Below are 22787 nucleotides of genomic sequence, written 5' to 3'. Positions count from 1 at the left end.
TGGAAGTCCGTGGATGCGGAACACCTCTCTCACCAGAACATCCGCGGTCTCTTGGGTGGTGGGCAATCCAGCCAGGGGGATGAAGTGTGCCGCTTTGCTGAATCGGTCCACCACCGTCAGGATGGTAGTGTTACCCTCGGAAAGGGGAAGTCCGGTCACGAAGTCCACTCCGATGTGACTCCAGGGTCGGCTGGGCACCGGCAATGGTTGAAGCAGTCCAGCAGGGGCCTGGTGAGATGCTTTGCTTCTGGCGCATGTGGTGCAGGCCTTGATGAAGCGTCTGGTGTCGGGGATCATGGCACTCCACCAGAATCTCCGCTTCAGCACCGCCAAGGTGCGGGTAAAGCCGGGATGGCAGGAAAGGAGGGATGAATGGGCCCATTGCAGCACCTGTGTCCGAGCGGCTGAGGGGACGTATAGGCGTAATCCGGGGTTGGACCTGGGATCGGGCTCCTCCCGTAGAGCCCTCTGGATCACCGCCTCGATCTTCCATGTGACAGATCCGATGGTGCAGGAGGTAGGAAGGATGTTCTCGGGGATCTCATGCTCAGAACAGGTGTTGAATTGACGGGACAGGGCATCGGGCTTAACGTTCTTCGATCCTGGACGGTAGGTCAGAGAGAAGTTGAACCTCCCGAAGAACAGCGCCCATCTCGCCTGTCGAGAATTCAGCCTTTTGGCTGTCTGGAGGTATGCCAGGTTCTTGTGGTCGGTCCAAACGATGAACGGCTTCTCAGCCCCCTCCAGCCAATGTCTCCACTCCTCCAGCGCCAGTTTGACTGCCAGCAGCTCACGGTTTCCAACGTCGTAGTTCCTCTCCGCCGGGGACAGCTTCTTGGAGAAGAAGGCGCAGGGGTGTAGTCGGTTGTCAGCGGCCGCCACCTGAGAGAGCACTGCTCCCACCCCTGTGTCGGAAGCATCCGTCTCGACCACAAACTGGCGGGTGGGGTCGGGGTGTACCAGGATGGGAGCGGAAGCGAACAGTCTCTTGACCTTGGTGAAGGCCGTCTCAGCTTCGGGGCTCCACCGGAATGGCACCGCTGGGGACGTGAGCTTGGTTAGGGGGGAGACCACTTGACTATAGGAACGGATGAACCTACGGTAGAAATTGGCGAATCCCAAGAAGCGCTGGAGTTGCTTGCGTGAGGTGGGTGTGGGCCAGTCGGTGACCGCCAGAATCTTCTTGGGATCCGCCCTGATCTGTCCCTTCTCCAGGATAAACCCAAGGAACTCAACTGTGTCGGAGTGGAAGACGCACTTCTCTGCCTTGACAAACAATTTGTTTTCTAGAAGCCTTTGTAGAACTTGCCTGACGTGGTTTTCATGATCCTTGGCATTAGTGGAGTAGATCAAGATGTCATCCAGGTAGACAAACACATGGCGACCCAACAAGTCCCGAAGAACGTCATTCACCAGGGCCTGGAACACAGCAGGAGCATTGGTGAGGCCGAATGGCATGACCAGGTATTCAAAGTGTCCGAGAGAGGTATTGAAGGCGGTCTTCCATTCATCGCCCTCACGGATCCGGACCAGGTGGTACGCGTTGCGAAGATCCAGCTTGGTGAAGATGGTGGCCTCGTGAAGTGGGTGGAACACGGAGTCCATCAGGGGCAGAGGATACTTGTTCCTCACCGTGATGTTGTTGAGCTCCCTGTAGTCGATGCACGGGCGTAGGGAGCCATCCTTCTTCTGGACGAAGAAGAATCCCGCACCGACGGGAGAGGAAGAAGGGCGAATTAGTCCGTTAGCCAGGCAGTCACGGATGTATGTCTCCATAGCCTCCCTTTCAGGTCTGGAGACGTTGTAAAGGCGACTTGAGGGAAGTGACGAACCAGGAAGGAGCTCGATGGCGCAGTCGTAGGGTCGATGAGGCGGCAGAGACTGAGCTTGTATCTTGGAGAACACTGCGCCCAGGTCATGGTAAGGTGTGGGAACCCTTTCCAGGGAGGGCTTGGGAGTCTGTGGTGGAGCTGGTGCTCCCTCTGCTGGTGGTGGAGCGGAACGCAAGCAGGACAGATGACATCTAGAATCCCAGGCTTGAACTTGATTGGAACTCCAGTTGATCGTGGGGTTGTGTTTCTGGAGCCAGGGTAATCCCAAGATGAGTTGGTCATTGGGGGACTGGATGACGCGGAACTGGATCATCTCTCGATGGTTCCCAGAAATGACCAGTTGACAGGGAATGGTAATGTGCGTCATGCGGCAGAAAGTCCTTCCATCCAGCGACCGCGCATTCTCAGGGTGGGGTAGAGGGAGGGTGGGAATGTTCAGTTCGGACACCAACACTTCGTCGATGAGATTGGCGTCCGCTCCAGAATCCACCAACGCGTTAATCCGGGTTGTTCTGTCGGGAAGAATCAACAGCGTGGTGAGCGTGGGACGATGGTTCTCTCTGTCAGCACCCTCATGCCTGTCGACTGCTCTCACCTATACTGGTCGCCTGGTCCTGAAGGAGCACCGAGCCTGGGTGTGACCCGGCCTCCCACAGTAGAAGCACGAACCGGTGGTTCTGCGGCGTGCTCGTTCCTCGGTAGAGACCCTGGTACCGGCCCGGGACAGGTCCATGGGTTCGGATCCCTCCGACTGCTGCTCCTCTCGTCGAGGACTTGGGCCCTGCCTGGGGTACGGGTTGCCGGGAAGGATCGGTCTCTCCGACCGGCGTTGTCTGGCGCGGTTGTCCAGGCGGATTGTGGTGCGCACGAGTTGGTCGAGCTGGGTGATGGGGTCCAGTCGCGCCAACTCGTCCTGGAGCGTCTCGCTCAGGCTGGCTAGGAAGAGATTCGCCAAAGCTGCATCGTTCCAACTAGTAGCTGCTGCGAGGGTGCGGAAGTCGATGGAGTGGTCTGCCGCGGTCTTCCGTCCCTGGCGCAGAGCAATCAGTCTCTGGGATGGCTCCCGGTCGCTGGATGCGTGTTGGAACACCTTTCGAATCTCATCGGCGAAGGCTGGGTAACGGGGAGGGAAAGAATCCCCGGACCACACCGCCGTAGCCCAATCCAACGCCCTCCCCTTGAGTAGTCCCATCACATAGCCAATCCGACGGTCGTCGCTGTTGTAGGTCTGGGGCTGTTGTTTGAATACAAACTCGCACTGGAGTAGGAACGCCTTGCACCTCTCAGGTTCTCCACCGAACCTCTCCGGGGGGGGTTGTTGGGGCTCCCGGAATTGCCAGACTCCCGAGGGGTTGACGGCCGGGGAAGTGGGTGGGTGGGTGGGTGGGTTCCTCCCGTGGTTGTGGCAGGACCGCAACGGCGAGCCTCCTCATCTCTGCACACAGTTCACGAATCTCTAGGTGAAGCTCGGAGATTCCTTGTGAATGCTGCCGGACGATGGCTCCTTGTTCCTGGAGGGTGTGGAACATGGCAGTTGAGTCAGCAGGGTCCATAGTGGCGAAATTGTTCTGAGACGGGTGCGTGGGGGTTGGACCCAAAATGCACGACTCAGAAACAATAGTAAAATAAAGTCCCGTTAGGGCTTTATTCGGGACGAGTCCCAGGAGCGTAGTCAATACAAGCAAAGTCCATACACGAAGATCCAGCCAAACAAATACAAAACAAACAAAAAGCACGGTGCCGAGGGAAGAGGCAATCTCGTAGTCGGTAGGCGTGCAGGGAGGTCCGGTAGCAGGAGAGCTGTCAGCGGGGCAGTTGAACAGGCGGACGGCAGGCAGAGGCGTAGTCGTGGGCGAAGCGGGAGTCGAAACCATGAAACAATCAGCGGGGCAAAAGTACAAAAACGGTAGGCGGGGACGTAGTCGAGAAACAAAACGAAGGTCACAAAACAGAAATCAATAATCGATGGTCGGTAAACAGGCGTGTAATCAAACAGTAAATAATGCTCAAGAGTTGCGTGGAAAACAGAGGCAGACAATTTCGCAGTGAACAGTTGCGCGACTGGGCTATAAATGCAGGTGTAGACAGGTGTAGACAATTAGTTAGAGCGTAGCAAGGAAATGGAAAACAGGTGCGATGGATGACAAGTCTAACAAGGAGATTAGTAATCGTTAGTAATAAACCTATCCTGCCCTAGCATTAGTAAATTAGTAAATGACATGTACGAGAAACGTAAGGTAACATAAACACATGATTAGTCTTGTTAGTTTCTACCCAATCCTGATCTAGCGTTAGTAGTTTTAGTAAATAGACAAATAGAAACATTAGGGGAGTGAAGGACAGAACGAGAGAGAGAGAGAGAGAGAGAGAAAAGGCGGAACGCAAGGTTTGCGGAAAAACATGTAAAAGTGTATGCATAACAACGACCAGTTAACGTAACAATAAACATAAATCGAAACATAACACAAAGCGAAACTAAGACGATAATCACTCAACATAACCAGGTAATATAATCGTAACGAAACATAACTAGACATGACGAGAAAATAAATCGTAACAAGAAATAAACTAAACAACATGACGAACCTAGACTAACATAATACATGATAAAACACTACGTGACTAAGACAACATGAAAAAACATAAATCAACATAAAACATGGTGAGACAGACCTGAAACGTGACATATACAGTACCTTAATGAGACATAAAAGATATTAAAATAAAAGGAAACTTATAATGTGTTACCTTTCCTACTTCTACAAGTAATATAGATTATAATTACCACTCCAGCTTGGTTATAGTTGTTCTGCGTGGCTCTTTCTTCAGCTGAGTCCGCACCGCGTACGTCACTCCTCTCTCCATATCCATATCCTGGAGTGGCGCGCAGAGGGAGCGCGCCACTCCAGCTTGACTGTCTTGCGTTGCTCTCTCTTCAACAGCTCGTAGATATCTTCTGAAGCAAAATTCTAAGATCCCACCCTAAGGTCTAAAAGCTTATTCCTTATATATCTTTTTTGCATACAAAAGTTTACCTTTTTGATAAGAGATGTCCCCAATATTTCAAGCGGGAAGACATTTATCTCTTATGTAACTTGTTTTTTAATGATCATATTAATTATTTCTGTTTTTCCAATTGTCATTTTCTCATACCTCAAAAGAAATTTCCCCAATATTTTATGTCATGTGCCCCTCCAGTTTGGGAATTTCCACCATCTTAATATACGAGTGGTAATTTTTTAATGAACCTATTCATCACTGGTATTTGTCTCCCTGTCATAATCTCTCCTTGGACTCTCTCCAAACTTTGACTTCATACAAGCCAGAAGTTAGTGCCCTCCACCATCTCAACACACTCTTCAGGTGCCCCTCTCAGTGGCGCCTTAAGGGATCTACAAAGGACATCCAGCCAATAGCTGAGTGTAAATCATCCACCAACTCTTCTATAGTCAGTCCTTTGAATCTATCCGAAAAATTATTTGTGCTATAATCAGGAACGCCCTTAAAGCCTCTTAATCTTCTTTCGGTATTGACATCCCTTCCGTTTTCCTTATTTATTTTTTTGTTTTAGCCAGGCATTGTGCCCCTCCCCTGTAGGGTTGGGGTATTCTCAGTCAGAACTTTAACCTTGCTCTTTAAAACCCTAAATCTAAGTCCTCTGACTTCAGACTCCTCTACTGACAAGTATGGCTGCTCATTATCTGTGAACCACATATTTTTCTTCTTACGGGCGTTCTTACTACCACCTCGATGGTGTGTGCGAGGGGTTAACAATGCATTCCTTCTGAACCCATCCCCCGTCAATCTCTCATCAGGGGGGCCTAGAGCCGGGTCCTCGACAACACACTTGTCACGCTATAGTCAGACACACTCGGGATGTGATACACCTGAAGCAAATACATTTAAGCAGAATTGGATCAGATTATATAGCAGTAAATATTATCATTATTATTTCTGTCCAATGTTGATGCTCTACCTATGAATAACTCAGAAATGGTGTTATGCTGATTGACACATTCATTACTTTTTTGTTGAGTTTCTGTCGTAAATGATGCAAAGAACCAATAGATACATTTTCACAGAATTTATTCATTCATAATAATCACTCTTAGAGTGAAACACATCACTGTCAGTTTGAAGACATCTTCAAGACACAAGGTAGCCCACGGTGGAGCTGTACATTTTACAATCGTCTTTAGAAAAGACAAGAGAGGATGCAAAGTTTCAACACTTTAACAATTCTCACTCAGTAATGAGTATTCATTTTTAGATTTTTAGAGAGGAATTTCTGACAGTACAAAAACTCCAGATGTGGAATTCATATTTAACATAAAGCATTTCTTATGCTACAAGATAAAATTTTGCCTTCACAGAAGTTTTTTTTTTTCATATGCAATACAACGCATACATAGAAATACACAATCGCCAATATAACTGCTTTCACAGAGGCATTTTTCTCCAGATGCAAATAACATCAACACTTAAAGATGATACCCAGTTTGGGTAAAGAGTGCATCTCATTCACATACAGTCTCAACAGAAGACACAATATTGTTCAGTCATCATTAAATGACCAGACATATGGAAGTTTTCTATTGAATTAATCTTGTTAGGCATGAACTAGCTATAGATATTTCACCAAATATTCCCATGAACTTTCTTCAGGGGAATCTGACAGGCATTTATGCCTGTGCACAAACTCCAAATATGGAATTTTGATTTTACATGAAGCATTTGTTTTGCTTCAATGTCACATATGACCTTCACAGAAGATATTTCTTCCCATATGCAGTACAATGCATACCTCTAGAGAGAACATAATAGCCTACATAATTGCCTATATGGAAGAATGTTTCCCCCAATGCAATCAACATCAATAACAAGATCATACCCAGTCTGGGTAAAGAGTGCATCTCATTTACAAATGGAGTCTCAACAGAAGACACAATATAATTCAGTCATCATCAAATAACTGGAGAGGCATTGATACTTTCCTTGAAATTATTCTTTCTCATTTGAGTAATTAATTTTCACCAAATATTGGCAAGAGTCATGAAGTATTTTCAGGCTTTCTCTTAGTGAAAGCAGAGCATTAAACCTCCTGCACATGCAGAAGAGGAAGAACACTTCCTACATCCTGAGAATCGCTGTCCATGTCCTTGTACAACAGACATGTTGAATTCTGTTGGTGTGATTGTGAGGCAGTCTGCAGGACTCTACCAGGGCCTCCAGAGGGCGCTGCTGGCTGCAGTCTCCTCTTTGCTGCTGCTGTTGTGGGCTGGAGAGCTCAGCTGAGGCAGTGCAAACTCAATCTTGCTCTTGTCAGAGGAAGGCTGCGGCTTTTGGAAATGGCTCAGCAGTCTTCTCTGGGACGGTGTCTTTACTTCATAGCGGGACAGGAAGCTGACGATCTCTTGCGCACACCTGGAGTAGCCCTCACTGACAGCTGAAGAGCAGGATGTGCTGTTAGCTGACTGGTGCTGCCGTCTCAGGAAGCAAACTGTCATATCCAGGATGTCAGCTTTCTCCTGCTTGGAGCTGGAGTCCTGGCTGTGGAACTCTGGGCCCAGGAGAGACTTGAGCTGCTCGATGCTGCTGTTGATTCGGTCTCTGCGCATCTTTTCCACCACTGGCTTTCTCAGCTGCAAGAGGAAAACAGGAATAATGTTAACAATCTCACTCTTGTATAAGACATTCATGACTGCATATTGACACAAACATTAGGCAATTTAAAGTGAGTTTATGAATGATAATGTCCTGTATTTACCTTGTGAGTCAGACTCAGGTGCTCATTGGAGTAGCTGGTTGCTGCAGTGACTGTAGGTGCCATGGTTGTATCTCGGTGTAGAGGCGTTCTGAGATGTGCTGGACCCCTCTCTCCTATTTATAGTGTGTAATCTCCATATGAATGTGTGGGTCTGGGTGTGTTTGGAGGTTCTCACAGTGTGCAGCCAATGGCAGAGCTGAGGAGGACAATGAGGAATGCAGAGCTGCCACATGCTGAATGAAGTGCTGACTGCAGGGGCACAATGAGCACGTCTCTGGGGAACAGGTGGAGGGGAGGGTGATGGAGAGAGACTCACAGAGCACTGTGTGAATCTGGGAAAGGGCTGACCCTGTAAAGAGAGCAGCTCTGCTGCCTGATGTTGGGAACAGAGACAGAGACTGAGACACGCTCGTCATTATAAAGTGCACGTGTGGGACTGACACATATATAACCTCTCAACCTTACAGCTTCACCATCAGGTTCTACACACAAGCTGACTGGCTCAGTTATACATTCCTAAATTACTGAAATAGTATTATGCAGAGAAATTACTTATTTTTACAGAATTGTACCAGGTGAAATTCTGTGTAGGGTTTCACTTGTGCATACAGTATTAATGAATGTCCATCACATAGCTGCTGAGAGTGGGATTTAAACCTGATTTGTCCACATTAAAGAGCAGCTTTGCTTTCATCCTCTGTGTACAGCTGCTGGTGGGATTGAGGCTGTTAATGCTGCTGGAAGTGTGACTCTGCTCTCCTGAGCTTTCCCACACTCTGTCCATTGAGAAAAGTCTCACTGAACAATAGAAGTGTGCCACTTAAATGCTAATTCCTTTTCATGACCCGCACAGTATCCAACAAGCCCCCTGGGGTAAGGCTTGTTAGAGAAATATTCCTTCATAAAGAGGCAGATAAACACAAACATTTAGAGAGAATGCCCTCCATCTGTAAGTGTTGATCAGCACAAGTCCTAAATGAGAAAATAAACTGCCAGAGTTTCACTAAAGTTCCTAAGAGCTCTTTAATATAGTCAGAACTACTGGATAATGATGTGAAAGAAAGACCACTAATCTCAGTCACAACCTCTCTTTAATCTGTACTGTATTTTAGATTTTATTAGTAATCGAGATTTCTTTAAAAATTTCCCCAATTAAATAATCTCTTCCCCAAAATGACCTTCTTTTATGAAAATTAGTGATGCATATTTTTGTTTGTGGTATCTTTGTCTTTATGTTTGACAGCATCCAAATGTCAGTTTGACAAGCTTTTAAATATTATAAAATAATTAATATATGCAAGCTGTACAGTATTTGCTGGTTCACACCACACTGAACCCAATAGTATTTTTGTTCTCAGAAACTACAGGATCGAAGGCTAGCTTCCCTCTAAGAATGACTCCAGCGTTATTCCACATAAGAAGATGGTTTTGTATGAAATATAGAGGAGATGTGAGCCATGTAACTGGGCCATATTGCACACTCAGCACTCTGTGCTCACTGGCTGTAGGTCTGTGGTCTCAGCAGCTTCTGTCCCTGTTGGGCTCTGAGAGAGAGTTTTCCTCTGTTTCCCACACTCCCTCCATTCACTGCACTCAATGGAGCACAAAAGACGTGTGTCTTATTACACATCACAGTCGCTGTGGGGCTGGGTCCCTCATTGTGTGGGCAGAAGGTCTTACGGCTGGCCCAGCACAAAAGCACCAACTGGCCTGAGCCATTTCAGCCCAACAGCTGCAGTGTTACAGGTGAGATAGATACACGGACACTGGATTTTATACCTGCTGTGTGTCAATGTTACGTGTGGAATCAGATACATATTGTAGAGACACCAGTCCGTCTTGAGTTAATGAATTGGAACTAAAAGATGAATGTAGTTTCTGTAAAATGTATGTGTAATTACTTTCGAAATTAATACTTTACACTGTATCTAACTACCATTCTGATTTTCCTTCTCTTAATTGTCCTGGAATATATATTTTATCGTCTGATTTGATTTTATTGCACATGTCTTTTCATAAATATTCATGAATGAAGACAAAATTGTTAGTGCAAGATATCAACTTAAGTACAATATTATTAGGATGGTTTAGCACTCAAAACTTATGTTACATGTGATAGCAAAATACAAAATTATGTATTTGCATTTTTAATTTACTTCAGTGATTATGTCTCTGTCTTTCTATATGTCTGTCTGTCTGTATTACAATCTCAATCAATGTGAGAATGTAAATAATATAGTGGTATATTTATCTTATCTAAAAATGATATTTCATTTTAATTTGATTGTATGTGCTTGGCCATTGTACTTGATGATTCAGGCACACACCTGTGACACTACAGTCAGACACACTCGGGATGTGATACAGCTGAAGCAAATACATTTAAGCAGAATAGGATCAGATTATATAGCAGAAAATATTATTTTTATTATTTCTGTTCCAATGTTGATGCTCTACCTATTAATAAGTCTGAAATAGTGTTATGTTGATTGACACATTCATTACTTTTTTGTTGAGTTTCCTTCATAAATGATGCAAAGAACCAATAGATACATTTTCACAGAATTTATTCATTCATAATAATCACTCTTAGAGTGAAACACATCACTGTCAGTTTGAAGACATCTTCAAGACACAAGGTAGCCCACGGTGGAGCTGTACATTTTACAATCATCTTCATAAAAGACAAGAGAGGATGTAAAGTTTCAACACTTTAACAATTCTCACTCTGTAATGAGTATTCATTTTTAGAGCATAGTTTTAAAATCCTATAAGAAATATAACAAGACTTCCTTAACAGGAATCTTATCAGGAATTTATGGCAGTACAAACATTCCAGATGTGGAATTATTATTTTACATTAAGCATTTCTTATGCTACAACATAAAATTTTGCCTTCACAGAAGGTATTGTTTTCATAGGCAATATAACGCATACATTGAAATACACAATCGCCAATATAACTGCTTTCACAGAGGCATTTTCCAGATGCACAATAACATAATACCCAGTCTGGGTAAAGAGTTAATCTCATTCACATATGCAGTCTCAACAAAAGACACAATATTGTTCAGTCATCATCAAATAACTATAGAAACAAGGACATTTTCCATGAAAGGAACATTTCCTCTTTGACAAGAAATTGTTAAGATATTTTCACCAAATATTGGCAAGAGTCTTTTCAGGCTTTCTCTTCGTGAAAGCAGAGCATTAAACCTCCTGCACATGCAGAAGAGGAAGAACACTTCCTACATCCTGAGAATCGCTGTCCATGTCCTTGTACAAGAGACATGTTGAATTCTGTTGGTGTGATTGTGAGGCAGTCTGCAGGACTCTACCAGGGCCTCCAGAGGGCGCTGCTGGCTGCAGTCTCCTCTTTGCTGCTGCTGTTGTGGGCTGGAGAGCTCAGCTGAGGCAGTGCAAACTCAATCTTGCTCTTGTCAGAGGAAGGCTGCGGCTTTTGGAAATGGCTCAGCAGTCTTCTCTGGGACGGTGTCTTCACTTCATAGCGGGACAGGAAGCTGACGATCTCTTGCGCACACCTGGAGTAGCCCTCACTGACAGCTGAAGAGCAGGTTGTGGTGTTAGCTGACTGGTGCTGGTGCTGCCGTCTCAGGAAGCAAACTGTCATCTCCACGATGTCAGCTTTCTCCTGCTTGGAGCTGGAGTTCTGGCTGTGGAACTCTGGGCCCAGAAGAGACTTGAGCTGCTCGATGCTGCTGTTGATTCGATCTCTGCGCATCTTTTCCACCACTGGCTTTCTCAGCTGCAAGAGGAAAACAGGAATAACGTTAACAATCTCACTCTTTTATAAGACATTCATGACTGTATATTTACACAAACATTAGGCAATGTAAAGTGAGTTTATGAATGATAATGTCCTGTATTTACCTTGTGAGTCAGAGTCAGGTGCTCATTGGAGTAGCTGGTTGCTGCAGTGACTGTAGGTGCCATGGTTGTATCTCGGTGTAGAGGCGGTCTGAGATGTGCTGGACCCCTATCTCCTATTTATAGTGTGTAATCTCCATATGAATGTGTGGGTCTGGGTGTGTTTGGAGGTTCTCACAGTGTGCAGCCAATGGCAGAGCTGAGGAGGACAATGAGGAATGCAGAGCTGCCACATGCTGAATGAAGTGCTGACTGCAGGGGCACAATGAGCACGTCTCTGGGGAACAGGTGGAGGGGAGGGTGATGGAGAGAGACTCACAGAGCACTGTGTGAATCTGGGAAAAGGCTGACCCTGTAAAGAGAGCAGCTCTGCTCCCTGATGTTGGGATCAGAGACAGAGACTGAACAGAATACTAGATGTTTTTTTTTTTTATTTTAGAATTTACAATGCTGAGAGGAGGTGTAACTAATTTAATCCACGTCTTTCTCTCTTCTTCACGTTCCTATAGAAATTCAAGCTTTTTCTTTCCATTTTTTCAAGTAGATATACTCAGATGTCCCCAAATTGTACTCGCAGTAGCATGAATTATACAATACGTTATTATTAATCAAATTAGTCATTCATTGTTGATGCAATGCAAATCGTGTTAATCAAATTTATTAAAATTTCCAATTCATGTTCAATGAATTGCTTTCCATGACACCCTAAGAACAAAAGGTGTGAAAAGTGCCTAAAAACGTACAAATGCTTGTTTCTGGGGCGGTACACTATAGTTATATAAAATTGTACTCAGCAATATAGAATGTATTTGTCCCTTTCTTGCTTCTAAAATTCATTAATTTACCCAAAGACAACATTACTGCAAATTTGAGCAAACATGTACCTCCACTGTCACTTTATTTCTGAGAGTATACTTTGTCTCAAGAATAGAAGACTTCATAACCTGGTTATGCTAAATATCTGAAAGTTCAGCTCTAAGCTCTTTGAGTGTCCTTGATAACACCTGTATCATAGACTATCACTCCTGGCTTGAGGCGTTTGATCTGAGGCTCTGTGCCAGCTGCCACACCACCATACACCCAGCTCCTGCCAAATGGCTGAAGCTAAGCAGGTGTGGGCTTGGTTAGTAAATGGCTGAAGATAAGCAGGAGTGGGCTTGGTTAGTAAATGGCTGAAGCTTAGCAGGTGTGGGCTTGGTTAGTAAATGGCTGAAGCTTAGCAGGTGTGGGCTTGGTTAGTAAATGGCTGAAGATAAGCAGGTGTGGGCTTGGTTAGTAAATGGCTGAAGCTAAGCAGGTGTGGGCTTGGTTAGTAAATGGCTGAAGCTAAGCAGGTGTGGGCTTGGTTAGTAAATGGCTGAAGCTTAGCAGGTGTGGGCTTGGTTAGTAAATGGCTGAAGATAAGCAGGTGTGGGCTTGGTTAGTAAATGGCTGAAGCTTAGCAGGTGTGGGCTTGGTTAGTAAATGGCTGAAGCTTAGCAGGTGTGGGCTTGGTTAGTAAATGGCTGAAGATAAGCAGGTGTGGGCTTGGTTAGTAAATGGCTGAAGCTAAGCAGGTGTGGGCTTGGTTAGTAAATGGCTGAAGATAAGCAGGTGTGGGCTTGGTTAGTAAATGGCTGAAGCTAATCAGGTGTGGGCTTGGTTAGTAAATGGCTGAAGATAAGCAGGTGTGGGCTTGGTTAGTAAATGGCTGAAGCTAAGCAGGTGTGGGCTTGGTTAGTAAATGGCTGAAGCTAAGCAGGTGTGGGCTTGGTTAGTAAATGGCTGAAGATGAGCAGGTGTGGGCTTGGTTAGTAAATGGCTGAAGATCAGCAGGTGTGGGCTTGGTTAGTAAATGGCTGAAGCTAAGCAGGTGTGGGCTTGGTTAGTAAATGGCTGAAGATAAGCAGGCGTGGGATTGGTTAGTAAATGGCTGAAGATGAGCAGGTGTGGGCTTGGTTAGTAAATGGCTGAAGCTAAGCAGGTGTGTGCTTGGTTAGTAAATGGCTGAAGCTGAGCAGGTGTGGGCTTGGTTAGTAAATGGCTGAAGATAAGCAGGAGTGGGCTTGGTTAGTAAATGGCTGAAGCTAAGCAGGTGTGGGCTTAGTTCATAAATGGCTGAAGATAAGCAGGCGTGGGATTGGTTAGTAAATGGCTGAAGATAAGCAGGCGTGGGATTGGTTGGGATTGGATAGGAGACCTCCTGGGAAAGCTAAGTTGCTGCTGGAAGTGGTGTTGCTGGGCCAGTAGGGGGCGATCTGCTCTCTGGTCAAAATATCCCCAATGCCCTAGTGCAGTGATGGGGACACTGTGCTGTAGGAGACGCCGTCTTTTCGATGTGACATGAAACCACTGTCCTGACTCACTGTGGTCATTAAAGATCCCACAACAGTCTTCACAAAGAGTAGGGGGTCCTGGCTAAATTCCAACCTGCCACCTAATCATCCCCTGATTCAATAGGCAAAGATGTTGTTCTTTCCCTCTCCACCTCAGCTGGTGTGTGGTGAGCTACTGGTGCAAAATGGCTGCCGTGCAACCCCCAGGTGGGTGCCACACATTGGTGGTGGTTGAGGAGAGTTTCCTCCTCATCAATGTAAGGGCTCTCAGTGTCTCGAAAAGCGCTATTTAAATGTAGTTATCTATCTATCTGTCTATCTATCTGTCTATCTATCTATCTATCTATCTATCTATCTACATATCTGTGACTCGTGTGACTGAGTCTCTGTGTATGACTCTTGTGACTGAGGCTCTGTGTGTGACTCGTGTGGCTGAGTCTCTGTGTGTGACTCGTGTGACTGAGTCTCTGTGTGTGACTCGTGTGACTGAGGCTCTGTGTGTGACTCGTGTGGCTGAGTCTCTGTGTGTGACTCGTGTGACTGAGGCTCTGTGTGTGACTCGTGTGACTGAGGCTCTGTGTGTGACTCGTGTGACTGAGGCTCTGTGTGTGACTCGTGTGACTGAGGCTCTGTGTGTGACTCGTGTGACTGAGGCTCTGTGTGTGACTCGTGTGACTGAGGCTCTGTGTGTGACCCGTGTGACTGAGGCTCTGTGTGTGACTCGTGTGACTGAGGCTCTGTGTGTGACTCGTGTGGCTGAGTCTCTGTGTGTGACTCGTGTGACTGAGGCTCTGTGTGTGACTCGTGTGACTGAGGCTCTGTGTGTGACTCGTGTGACTGAGTCTCTGTGTGTGACCCGTGTGACTGAGTCTCTGTGTATGACTCGTGTGACTGAGGCTCTGTGTGTGACTCGTGTGGCTGAGGCTCTGTGTGTGACCCGTGTGGCTGAGGCTCTGTGTGTGACTCGTGTGGCTGAGGCTCTGTGTGTGACTCGTGTGACTGAGGCTCTGTGTGTGACCCGTGTGGCTGAGGCTCTGTGTGTGACTCGTGTGGCTGAGGCTCTGTGTGTGACCCGTGTGGCTGAGGCTCTGTGTGTGACTCGTGTGGCTGAGGCTCTGTGTGTGACTCGTGTGGCTGAGGCTCTGTGTGTGACCCGTGTGGCTGTGGCTCTGTGTGTGACTCGTGTGGCTGAGGCTCTGTGTGTGACTCGTGTGACTGAGGCTCTGTGTGTGACTCGTGTGACTGAGGCTCTGTGTGTGACCCGTGTCTCAGAGCGTATACCTGCCCTGAAGCCTCTCACAGCTGGCCGCCGAACCAGGGCGTGTGGTTTCCCAGCCTCTTGTCTCCTCCTGCCCGGAACGTGGAGCCTGGGGTACGCAGCGTTTCCCACACTTGGGTATTAACGACATCAGGACAGGCAGACAAAGGAAGCGTGCCCAGCTAAGCCCCCCCGCCTCACCCCCCCCCCCCCCCTGTGTCTACAGACGAACAGAGAGAGCTGGGGAGCGTGCTCCGAGGCCATCTGGATTATAGAGAACCAGCCCTCGCAGCAAACATCACTGTTCACTCGTCAGTTTTATTATAATTAAATATGTAAAGACTTTAATTCATTTAGTGCCAGCGGAATGGGTAGACTTGTGCATTTTAGCTGTGTTACTTTCCTCTTTTTGGATGGTTGTAAATCAATGTTAACAGTTGCCTCTCTGGCTTCATGGAAAGAATAACAGAACCAAAACATATTCAGAAATTGAATAACATTAAGATAATATTCATAATAGTTTGTAATATTTTACTTATTGTTGGTGAATATTGAGTATCAGAGGGACATATTTCATACACTTTTCACTGAAGGCTTGAGATTTGTGAAGTTGCTCATTACTGAACGGCAATAATTCCAAACCAACTGCTTTAATAAAATGATTTTTAAATACTGTATATCACACATATATATACTTTATTTATTTATTTATTTGAAGATGAGATGAGATGAGAACTGTCGCTCGCTCTCTGGCAGATGTTTGGTCACACTTTCCCATCGCTAACTGCTCCCGGAGGAGAGCTGAGACCGGGGGGAAGCGGTGTTCACACACTTTCACACACGGCCATTAATATGTAATTCCACGGAAGGCATTGAGCGGACACCCTTCCACCTGTTCACTGGGGTGTGCTCCATTATGTCCGCCGTTCACAGAGGCCATTCAGGCTCAGGGTATTGTCAGATGAACGGGCCCCTCCGATTCGTTCCCATGCGTGAGGCGTCACACGTCTGCGGGGTATAAATACAGGCTGCTGAGGAACCGTAAAGTCAGAGAATTTGCAATCTCCGAACCTGCAGACAGACCTCCAAACCGCGAACATGGCAGACTACGTCAACTTCAGTCTTCAGGCCACCATGAAGGAGCAGCAAACCATGTAAGTTCGGGACAAATGTTTGTTTTTATTGTTGCTATAGAGCGTAAGAACTTAGCGACTAGGCTTTGCAGAAAAACCATACTTATCTTGTCGTATTACTGTTCTCAAAGAAGAACCATACTTATCACATCGTATTACTGTTCTCACAGAAGAACCATACTTATCACATCGTATTACTGTTCTCACAGAAGAACCATACTCATCACATCGTACTGCCGTTCTTACAGAAGAACCATACTTATCTTGTCGTATTACTCTTTCCTGCAGGTGTAAACTGGTGAAGTTCGAGAGGAAGTGCTGCAGTGGTGTGGAGCGGCTGAGAACGGCCCTGGAGGGCCACCTGCAGGGCGGGGTGTCGAGCCTGGACCTGCTGGAGAAGGCTCTGTCCTTCTTCACGCCGAGGAAGGCCATCCTGCTCCACGACGGGTACTCCCGGTGCACCCGCGAGGCGCTGCGGCTCTTTCCCGCCCCGGACGAGGACCTGCTGCCTCTGTGCTGTCAGCAGTGAGGGTCAGAGGTCAAAGGCCAACCCCTGACCTCACTGATCCAACTGCGCTGCCCATCGCTGGAGGGCTTTGACAAGGACTACGTGGAAAAACCGCAATATAGACTGAAGGAGTCTGATATATTTCTTTCTAAATTATTTTTTTCTCAAGATTTATGATTTCATTTTGGATTTTTTTTTTTTGCTTTGTTGCAAAAAATATGTTCTTCACACATATGTTAACTTCAATAGTCTTTTGTAAAGACAGAGTTAAGCGTGCCGTTATTACGGTTATTTTAATGTTAATTATGATTGTGAACAATGTAACCGGCATGTTCATTTTATGAAATTGGACCTTTGCAGATAATTATTTTGGCTTTGTATGAATAATGCAAAAAAGCATATCAACATGCAGGTGTTGCATGGGCATGAGAATTGTGCCTGAACAATGCTGCTTATGAAACTAATTTTCCTTTGTACAAAGGAGCAATGTGTCTTATATGCCAATGCATATACTACAGTCATTGTGAGAACCTTATGTTTGGTTTTTTATCTTCTTACATTTTAAATGTATGTAATTGTGTGTTTTAAGTTTAATTAATAACGGCTGGGAAAGTATTGTGATAACATTTTTTAAATAAATTGTTCATAAAAGTTCATCAGTTTTCTGTACTTCTTTACATTCACTTCTCTGTCATTCTCTGCCATATCTCGTATGGTGCTTGTCTTGTGCTCAGCTATCAAATAGCAAGATAGTCAGTCTCAATAACATGACTGTTTCAGGCCTCTAAGTTACCCTGGAGATCTGATAGATTATTCCTTATCATAACTTGGACTGATGATAGCTCCTTAACTCATAATTAACCGGAGAGTAAATTATGAAGTATGTGTTGACAGCTGCTAGTTGAAAATAGCAATAAATGAACATGATTTATTTTGGAATCTAATATTTAAAAACTCAGAGTGTAGGTTAAGCATACAATGATATATCATCCTGGAAAATCTCTAATCCAACACTGGCTAACTATTGCATCTTATCGAAGTCACTTGTGGAAGCACAGCACAGTGTATAACCACTGTACAATCTGGTGATGCACAACTGTGCTTGCGTTTGGCTGACAGGTGACATATGATATATTGCCAATGAGAAGGCATAATGGAGAGAAACCACCATGTCCCCATGCAGCACTAATTATGAGGAAACAGTTATTATATACATTGGAAACAGTTATTATATACATTACCAGTCAAAAGTTTGGACACATTTTGGAGGCTTTTTTGTTATTTTTCTGATTAATGTTTCATCAAACAATTCACATGTGGTCAATATGAAGATTCTCAGCTTTTATTAGAGAGTATTTTTATACATTTATACATTTTTACCATGTAGCAATTACAACACTTTTTATACATTTCAATGTTTGAGGCATATCATGTCAAACAAGTCAAATGAAATTGTGATGTTTTGTATTTGGTTGCATATATTTGTAAGCCATGAAATCTATCAACATCACCAAATCTCAAGCGATACTAAAACCACTTTGTATTTAATTGGATCTCTATGGGAATTGGGGGGTGGGACTTGATTCAGCTGTAAATTATGCTGATACAGTGGATTAAATGGTTTTTAGTCAAGAAGGGTCTGAGGTATGTGAATTCACATGTGAATTGTTTGATGTCTTATTTCCTCTGTTTGTCATCAATCAGAAATAGCAGAAAATGGCAAGTTGTGTCCAAACTTTTGACTGGTACTGTACATTGGAAACAGTTATTATATAAATTAGTCTGAGTTTTGTGGGCATAAGCGTATTGGTTACTGTATGTTAAACATTACTCATTGACTATTTGTTAAAGGACAGAAGGTTATAAAAGACCTCATTTAATTATTGCCTAAAGCGGATTACTCGCAATTCTCTTGACTGTTTTTTCCTGTGAACATTAGACATCTGTTCTATGTCATATTATAATGGAGGTTACTATTACAATACCAACCTGCGATAGTTTTACAGTAAGAGCAGCTGTTTACTGTAACACTGTAACCAGCTAATTCTCTACCATGGAAAGATTTAATGCTTTGCCTTTCCAGTAACATAAATATTACAGCCTGAAATCCAAAGACTAGTTCAACCACATTGTCATCAATTCATTGTTTGTGTGGTATGAGATCATTAGCGACTTGGTTTCTATTTTACATTTTGGAAATCTTACTCAATTGCAGCCAATTGTCTACTTGTTTTTTGGTCATATGAACCAGCGTTATAGTTCAGGGGTAATGGTCTTTAATCGTTTTGCTCCCACCTAGTGGAGAATAATATATAAAAGGTCTGTGGATCACAGGATATTTTCAGTACCATGGTTTAATGGGGTTGGGTTGGGGATAAGCAAAGGTTTCACGCTCAGCGAGATGTTCCTGTACAACACAGAATTCAAAACGCCAAGAGTGTTCAACACAACAAAACTTTTGATTGTTTGGCCAACTCTCATTCTGACAGCAATTTTACGTAGAAACGATTTGTGTGGCATCTGTACGTACCTTTAAGTTATGAGCGTGAAAATATGAATGTAATCCGCAAACATACAATACCCTTTATCAAAACAAGGAAATGACAAAACATATGATGGCCAGTTTTTACTTTTTTTCTTTAAGCCACTGACAAATAGTAACATAGAGCTGTAACTACGATACATGCCCTGACATATTATGAGATTTCTCTAAAACCTAAATGTTGCTCTTGTTCAGAATTAAAGCTATGACCACACTATTGGAAAGCTTGAAACATTTAAATGTGTTAATGTGCCCGACAACACTGGGTCCATATTAGGACTAAATGTGTCAGACTGGGGTTGGGGGGGATGTCCCTAGATGGCATTAGCATTTCAGTGGCACACTTCTATTGTTCAGTGAGTGTGGGAAAGCTCAGGAGAGCAGAGTCACACTTCCAGCAGAATGACCCCCGACCCCACCTCCCCACCCCAGTTTGAGCCTGAGGCTAGAGAGAGGGGTGATGGGCGAATGATCCACACCGTCCTGCTCATTGAGGGCAGAGATGCAGGAGGAGAGGGAGGAGCAGGGGGGCACCACACCACACTCAAAAAAAGTGTGATAATTTTGGACTTCAACAGGACTCAAAGGTTGATTTTAAACATCCTACAGCAATGTGCCTTAAAATCACTTACTATCATTACATCGCTTTACATTAATGGCATTTGGTAGACGCTCTTATCCAGAGTGATGTACAGTTGATTAGACAATTCCCCCTGGAGCAATGCAGGGTTAAGGGCCTTGCTCAAGGGCCCAACGGCTGTGCAGATCTTATTGTGGCTACACCGGGGACTGAACCACCGACCATGCGTGTCCCAGTCATTTAACCACTAAACCACAGACCTTAACCACTACACTACACTACGCTACAGGCCACCCATATACTATCAAATATACTGCACTCAAAACACCTCAAGAAAAATTGAATAATTCCCTTTGATAAATTCAGGAAAATGTGAAATGCAGGATCGAGCATAGAGAAAAGCAAATCTTTCCCTCCAAAAAACTTCTCCTCCAGATGGTCTTTGATGTCACTGACTGTCACACGGCAGCCAATGGCAAAGACCCACTGAATACAAAGAGCATCTTTTGTCATGGTCAGAATGACACACACACACGCACACACACACACACACGCGCGCCCGGCTCAGTGTGGGAAACTGAGCGGATCTCCACTCACACAGTCTCCCAGCCAAAAGAGGACACACATCTGTGACATCTGGCTCTGCAGAAAGGCTGTTTGTGATAAAAGGCTGTTTGTGATAAAAGGCTGTTTGTGATAAAAGACAAGGTTCTGGGTTTGTATGTGTGGCCCATAAGTGTGCCTTTCGTTCTACTAATTTCCTTTACTTCTCTAGCATATCTCTGAAAAGACGAAATGTTCTCCATGAAAAGAATGAATGTAAATGTCTTCAATTAGCATTGATTGAAGATATCACAAGCTCATTTTTAGAATAAGTAAATAATTATACCGCAGTAACAAATACATTTTTTTGGAATATTATTTTTTTTGAAGGAAGGCGAGATTTTCAGGGTGTGACATGAATGAATTAAAACATAATATATGTACAAGCTTTCTGTACAGGAGATATTATTAAAAATGAGCATCTAGTTTTTAATGTTTAGATGAAATCAGTCCTCACCAATCAGTCATAGTGCTGAATTTCCTGTAAGATTGAGAGGTTATATATGTGTCAGTCCCACATGTGCACTTTATAATGACGAGCGTGTCTCAGTCTCTGTCTCTGATCCCAACATCAGGCAGCAGAGCTGCTCTCTTTACAGGGTCAGCCCTTTCCCAGATTCACACAGTGCTCTGTGAGTCTCTCTCCATCACCCTCCCCTCCACCTGTTCCCCAGAGACGTGCTCATTGTGCCCCTGCAGTCAGCACTTCATTCAGCATGTGGCAGCTCTGCATTCCTCATTGTCCTCCTCAGCTCTGCCATTGGCTGCACACTGTGAGAACCTCCAAACACACCCAGACCCACACATTCATATGGAGATTACACGCTATAAATAGGAGAGAGGGGTCCAGCACATCTCAGACCGCCTCTACACTGAGATACAACCATGGCACCTACAGTCACTGCAGCAACCAGCTACTCCAATGAGCACCTGAGTCTGACTCACAAGGTAAATACAGGACATTATCATTCATAAACTCACTTTACATTACCTAATGTTTGTGTAAATATACAGTCATGAATGTCTTATACACGAGTGAGATTGTTAACGTTATTCCTGTTTTCCTCTTGCAGCTGAGAAAGCCAGTGGTGGAAAAGATGCGCAGAGATCGAATCAACAGCAGCATCGAGCAGCTCAAGTCTCTCCTGGGCCCAGAGTTCCACAGCCAGAACTCCAGCTCCAAGCAGGAGAAAGCTGACATCCTGGAGATGACAGTTTGCTTCCTGAGACGGCAGCACCAGCACCAGTCAGCTAACAGCACATCCTGCTCTTCAGCTGTCAGTGAGGGCTACTCCAGGTGTGCGCAAGAGATCGTCAGCTTCCTGTCCCGCTATGAAGTGAAGACACCGTCCCAGAGAGGACTGCTGAGCCATTTCCAAAAGCTGCAGCCTTCCTCTGACAAGAGCAAGATTGAGTTTGCACTGCCTCAGCTGAGCTCTCCAGCCCACAACAGCAGCAGCAAAGAGGAGACTGCAGCCAGCAGCGCCCTCTGGAGGCCCTGGTAGAGTCCTGCAGACTGCCTCACAATCACACCAACAGAATTCAACATGTCTGTTGTACAAGGACATGGACAGCGATTCTCAGGATGTAGGAAGTGTTCTTCCTCTTCTGCATGTGCAGGAGGTTTAATGCTCTGCTTTCACGAAGAGAAAGCCTGAAAAGACTCTTGCCAATATTTGGTGAAAATATCTTAACTATTTGTTGTCAAAGAGGAAATGTTCCTTTCATGGAAAATGTCCTTGTTTCTATAGTTATTTGATGATGACTGAACAATATTGTGTCTTTTGTTGAGACTCCATATGAATGAGATTAACTCTTTACCCAGACTGGGTATTATGTTATTATTGATGTTGATTGCATTGGGGGAAACATTCATCCATATAGGCAATTATACAGGCTATTCTGTTTGGTCTAGAGGCATGCATTGTACTCCTGCATGTGAAAAAAAAAATCTTCTGTGAAGGTCAAATGTGACATTGTAGCATGACAAATGCTTCATGTAAAATCTAAATTCCATATTTGGAGTTTGTGCACAGGCATAAATGCCTGTTAGAGTCCCATGAAGAAAGTTTATGGGAATATTTGGTGAAAAATGTATTATTAAATTATTTCATGCCTAACAAGATTCAAATAGAAAACGTCCATATGTCTGGTCATTTAATGATGACTGAACAATATTGTGTCTTCTGTTGAGACTGTATGTGAATGAGATGCACTCTTTACCCAAACTGGGTATCATATTTAAGTGTTGATGTTATTTGCATCTGGAGAAAAATGCCTCTGTGAAGGCAGTTATATTGGTGATTGTGTATTTCTATGTATGCGTTATATTGCCTATGAAAACAATACCTTCTGTGAAGG

The 22787-nt window shown here is 44.6% G+C and overlaps 3 protein-coding genes across 3 annotated transcripts; 1 reads left to right on the top strand and 2 right to left on the bottom strand.

Annotated features, from left to right (window-relative positions):
- Nucleotides 1-7048: 7048 nt before the first annotated feature.
- LOC133139257 (transcription factor HES-5-like) lies at nucleotides 7049-7662 on the bottom strand. The gene is made up of 2 exons (XM_061258678.1): nucleotides 7600-7662; nucleotides 7049-7474 (listed from the first exon to the last, which is right to left on the bottom strand). The coding sequence occupies exons 1-2, from the start codon at nucleotides 7660-7662 to the stop codon at nucleotides 7049-7051; spliced, it is 489 nt and encodes a 162-aa protein (XP_061114662.1).
- A 3271-nt stretch (nucleotides 7663-10933) lies between these two features.
- Nucleotides 10934-11553, bottom strand: LOC133139284 (transcription factor HES-5-like). The gene is made up of 2 exons (XM_061258719.1): nucleotides 11491-11553; nucleotides 10934-11365 (listed from the first exon to the last, which is right to left on the bottom strand). The coding sequence occupies exons 1-2, from the start codon at nucleotides 11551-11553 to the stop codon at nucleotides 10934-10936; spliced, it is 495 nt and encodes a 164-aa protein (XP_061114703.1).
- Nucleotides 11554-11674: 121 nt separating this feature from the next.
- On the top strand, nucleotides 11675-21931 carry LOC133139234 (transcription factor HES-5-like). The gene is made up of 3 exons (XM_061258647.1): nucleotides 11675-11727; nucleotides 21311-21374; nucleotides 21500-21931. The coding sequence occupies exons 1-3, from the start codon at nucleotides 11678-11680 to the stop codon at nucleotides 21929-21931; spliced, it is 546 nt and encodes a 181-aa protein (XP_061114631.1). The 5' UTR covers nucleotides 11675-11677.
- The last annotated feature ends 856 nt before the right edge of the window (nucleotides 21932-22787 follow it).

The sequence above is a fragment of the Conger conger genome, chromosome 10 (assembly GCF_963514075.1).
Source record: "Conger conger chromosome 10, fConCon1.1, whole genome shotgun sequence".
Taxonomy (NCBI): Eukaryota; Metazoa; Chordata; class Actinopteri; order Anguilliformes; family Congridae; genus Conger; species Conger conger.
This window is presented reverse-complemented; position numbering and strand designations above follow the sequence as displayed.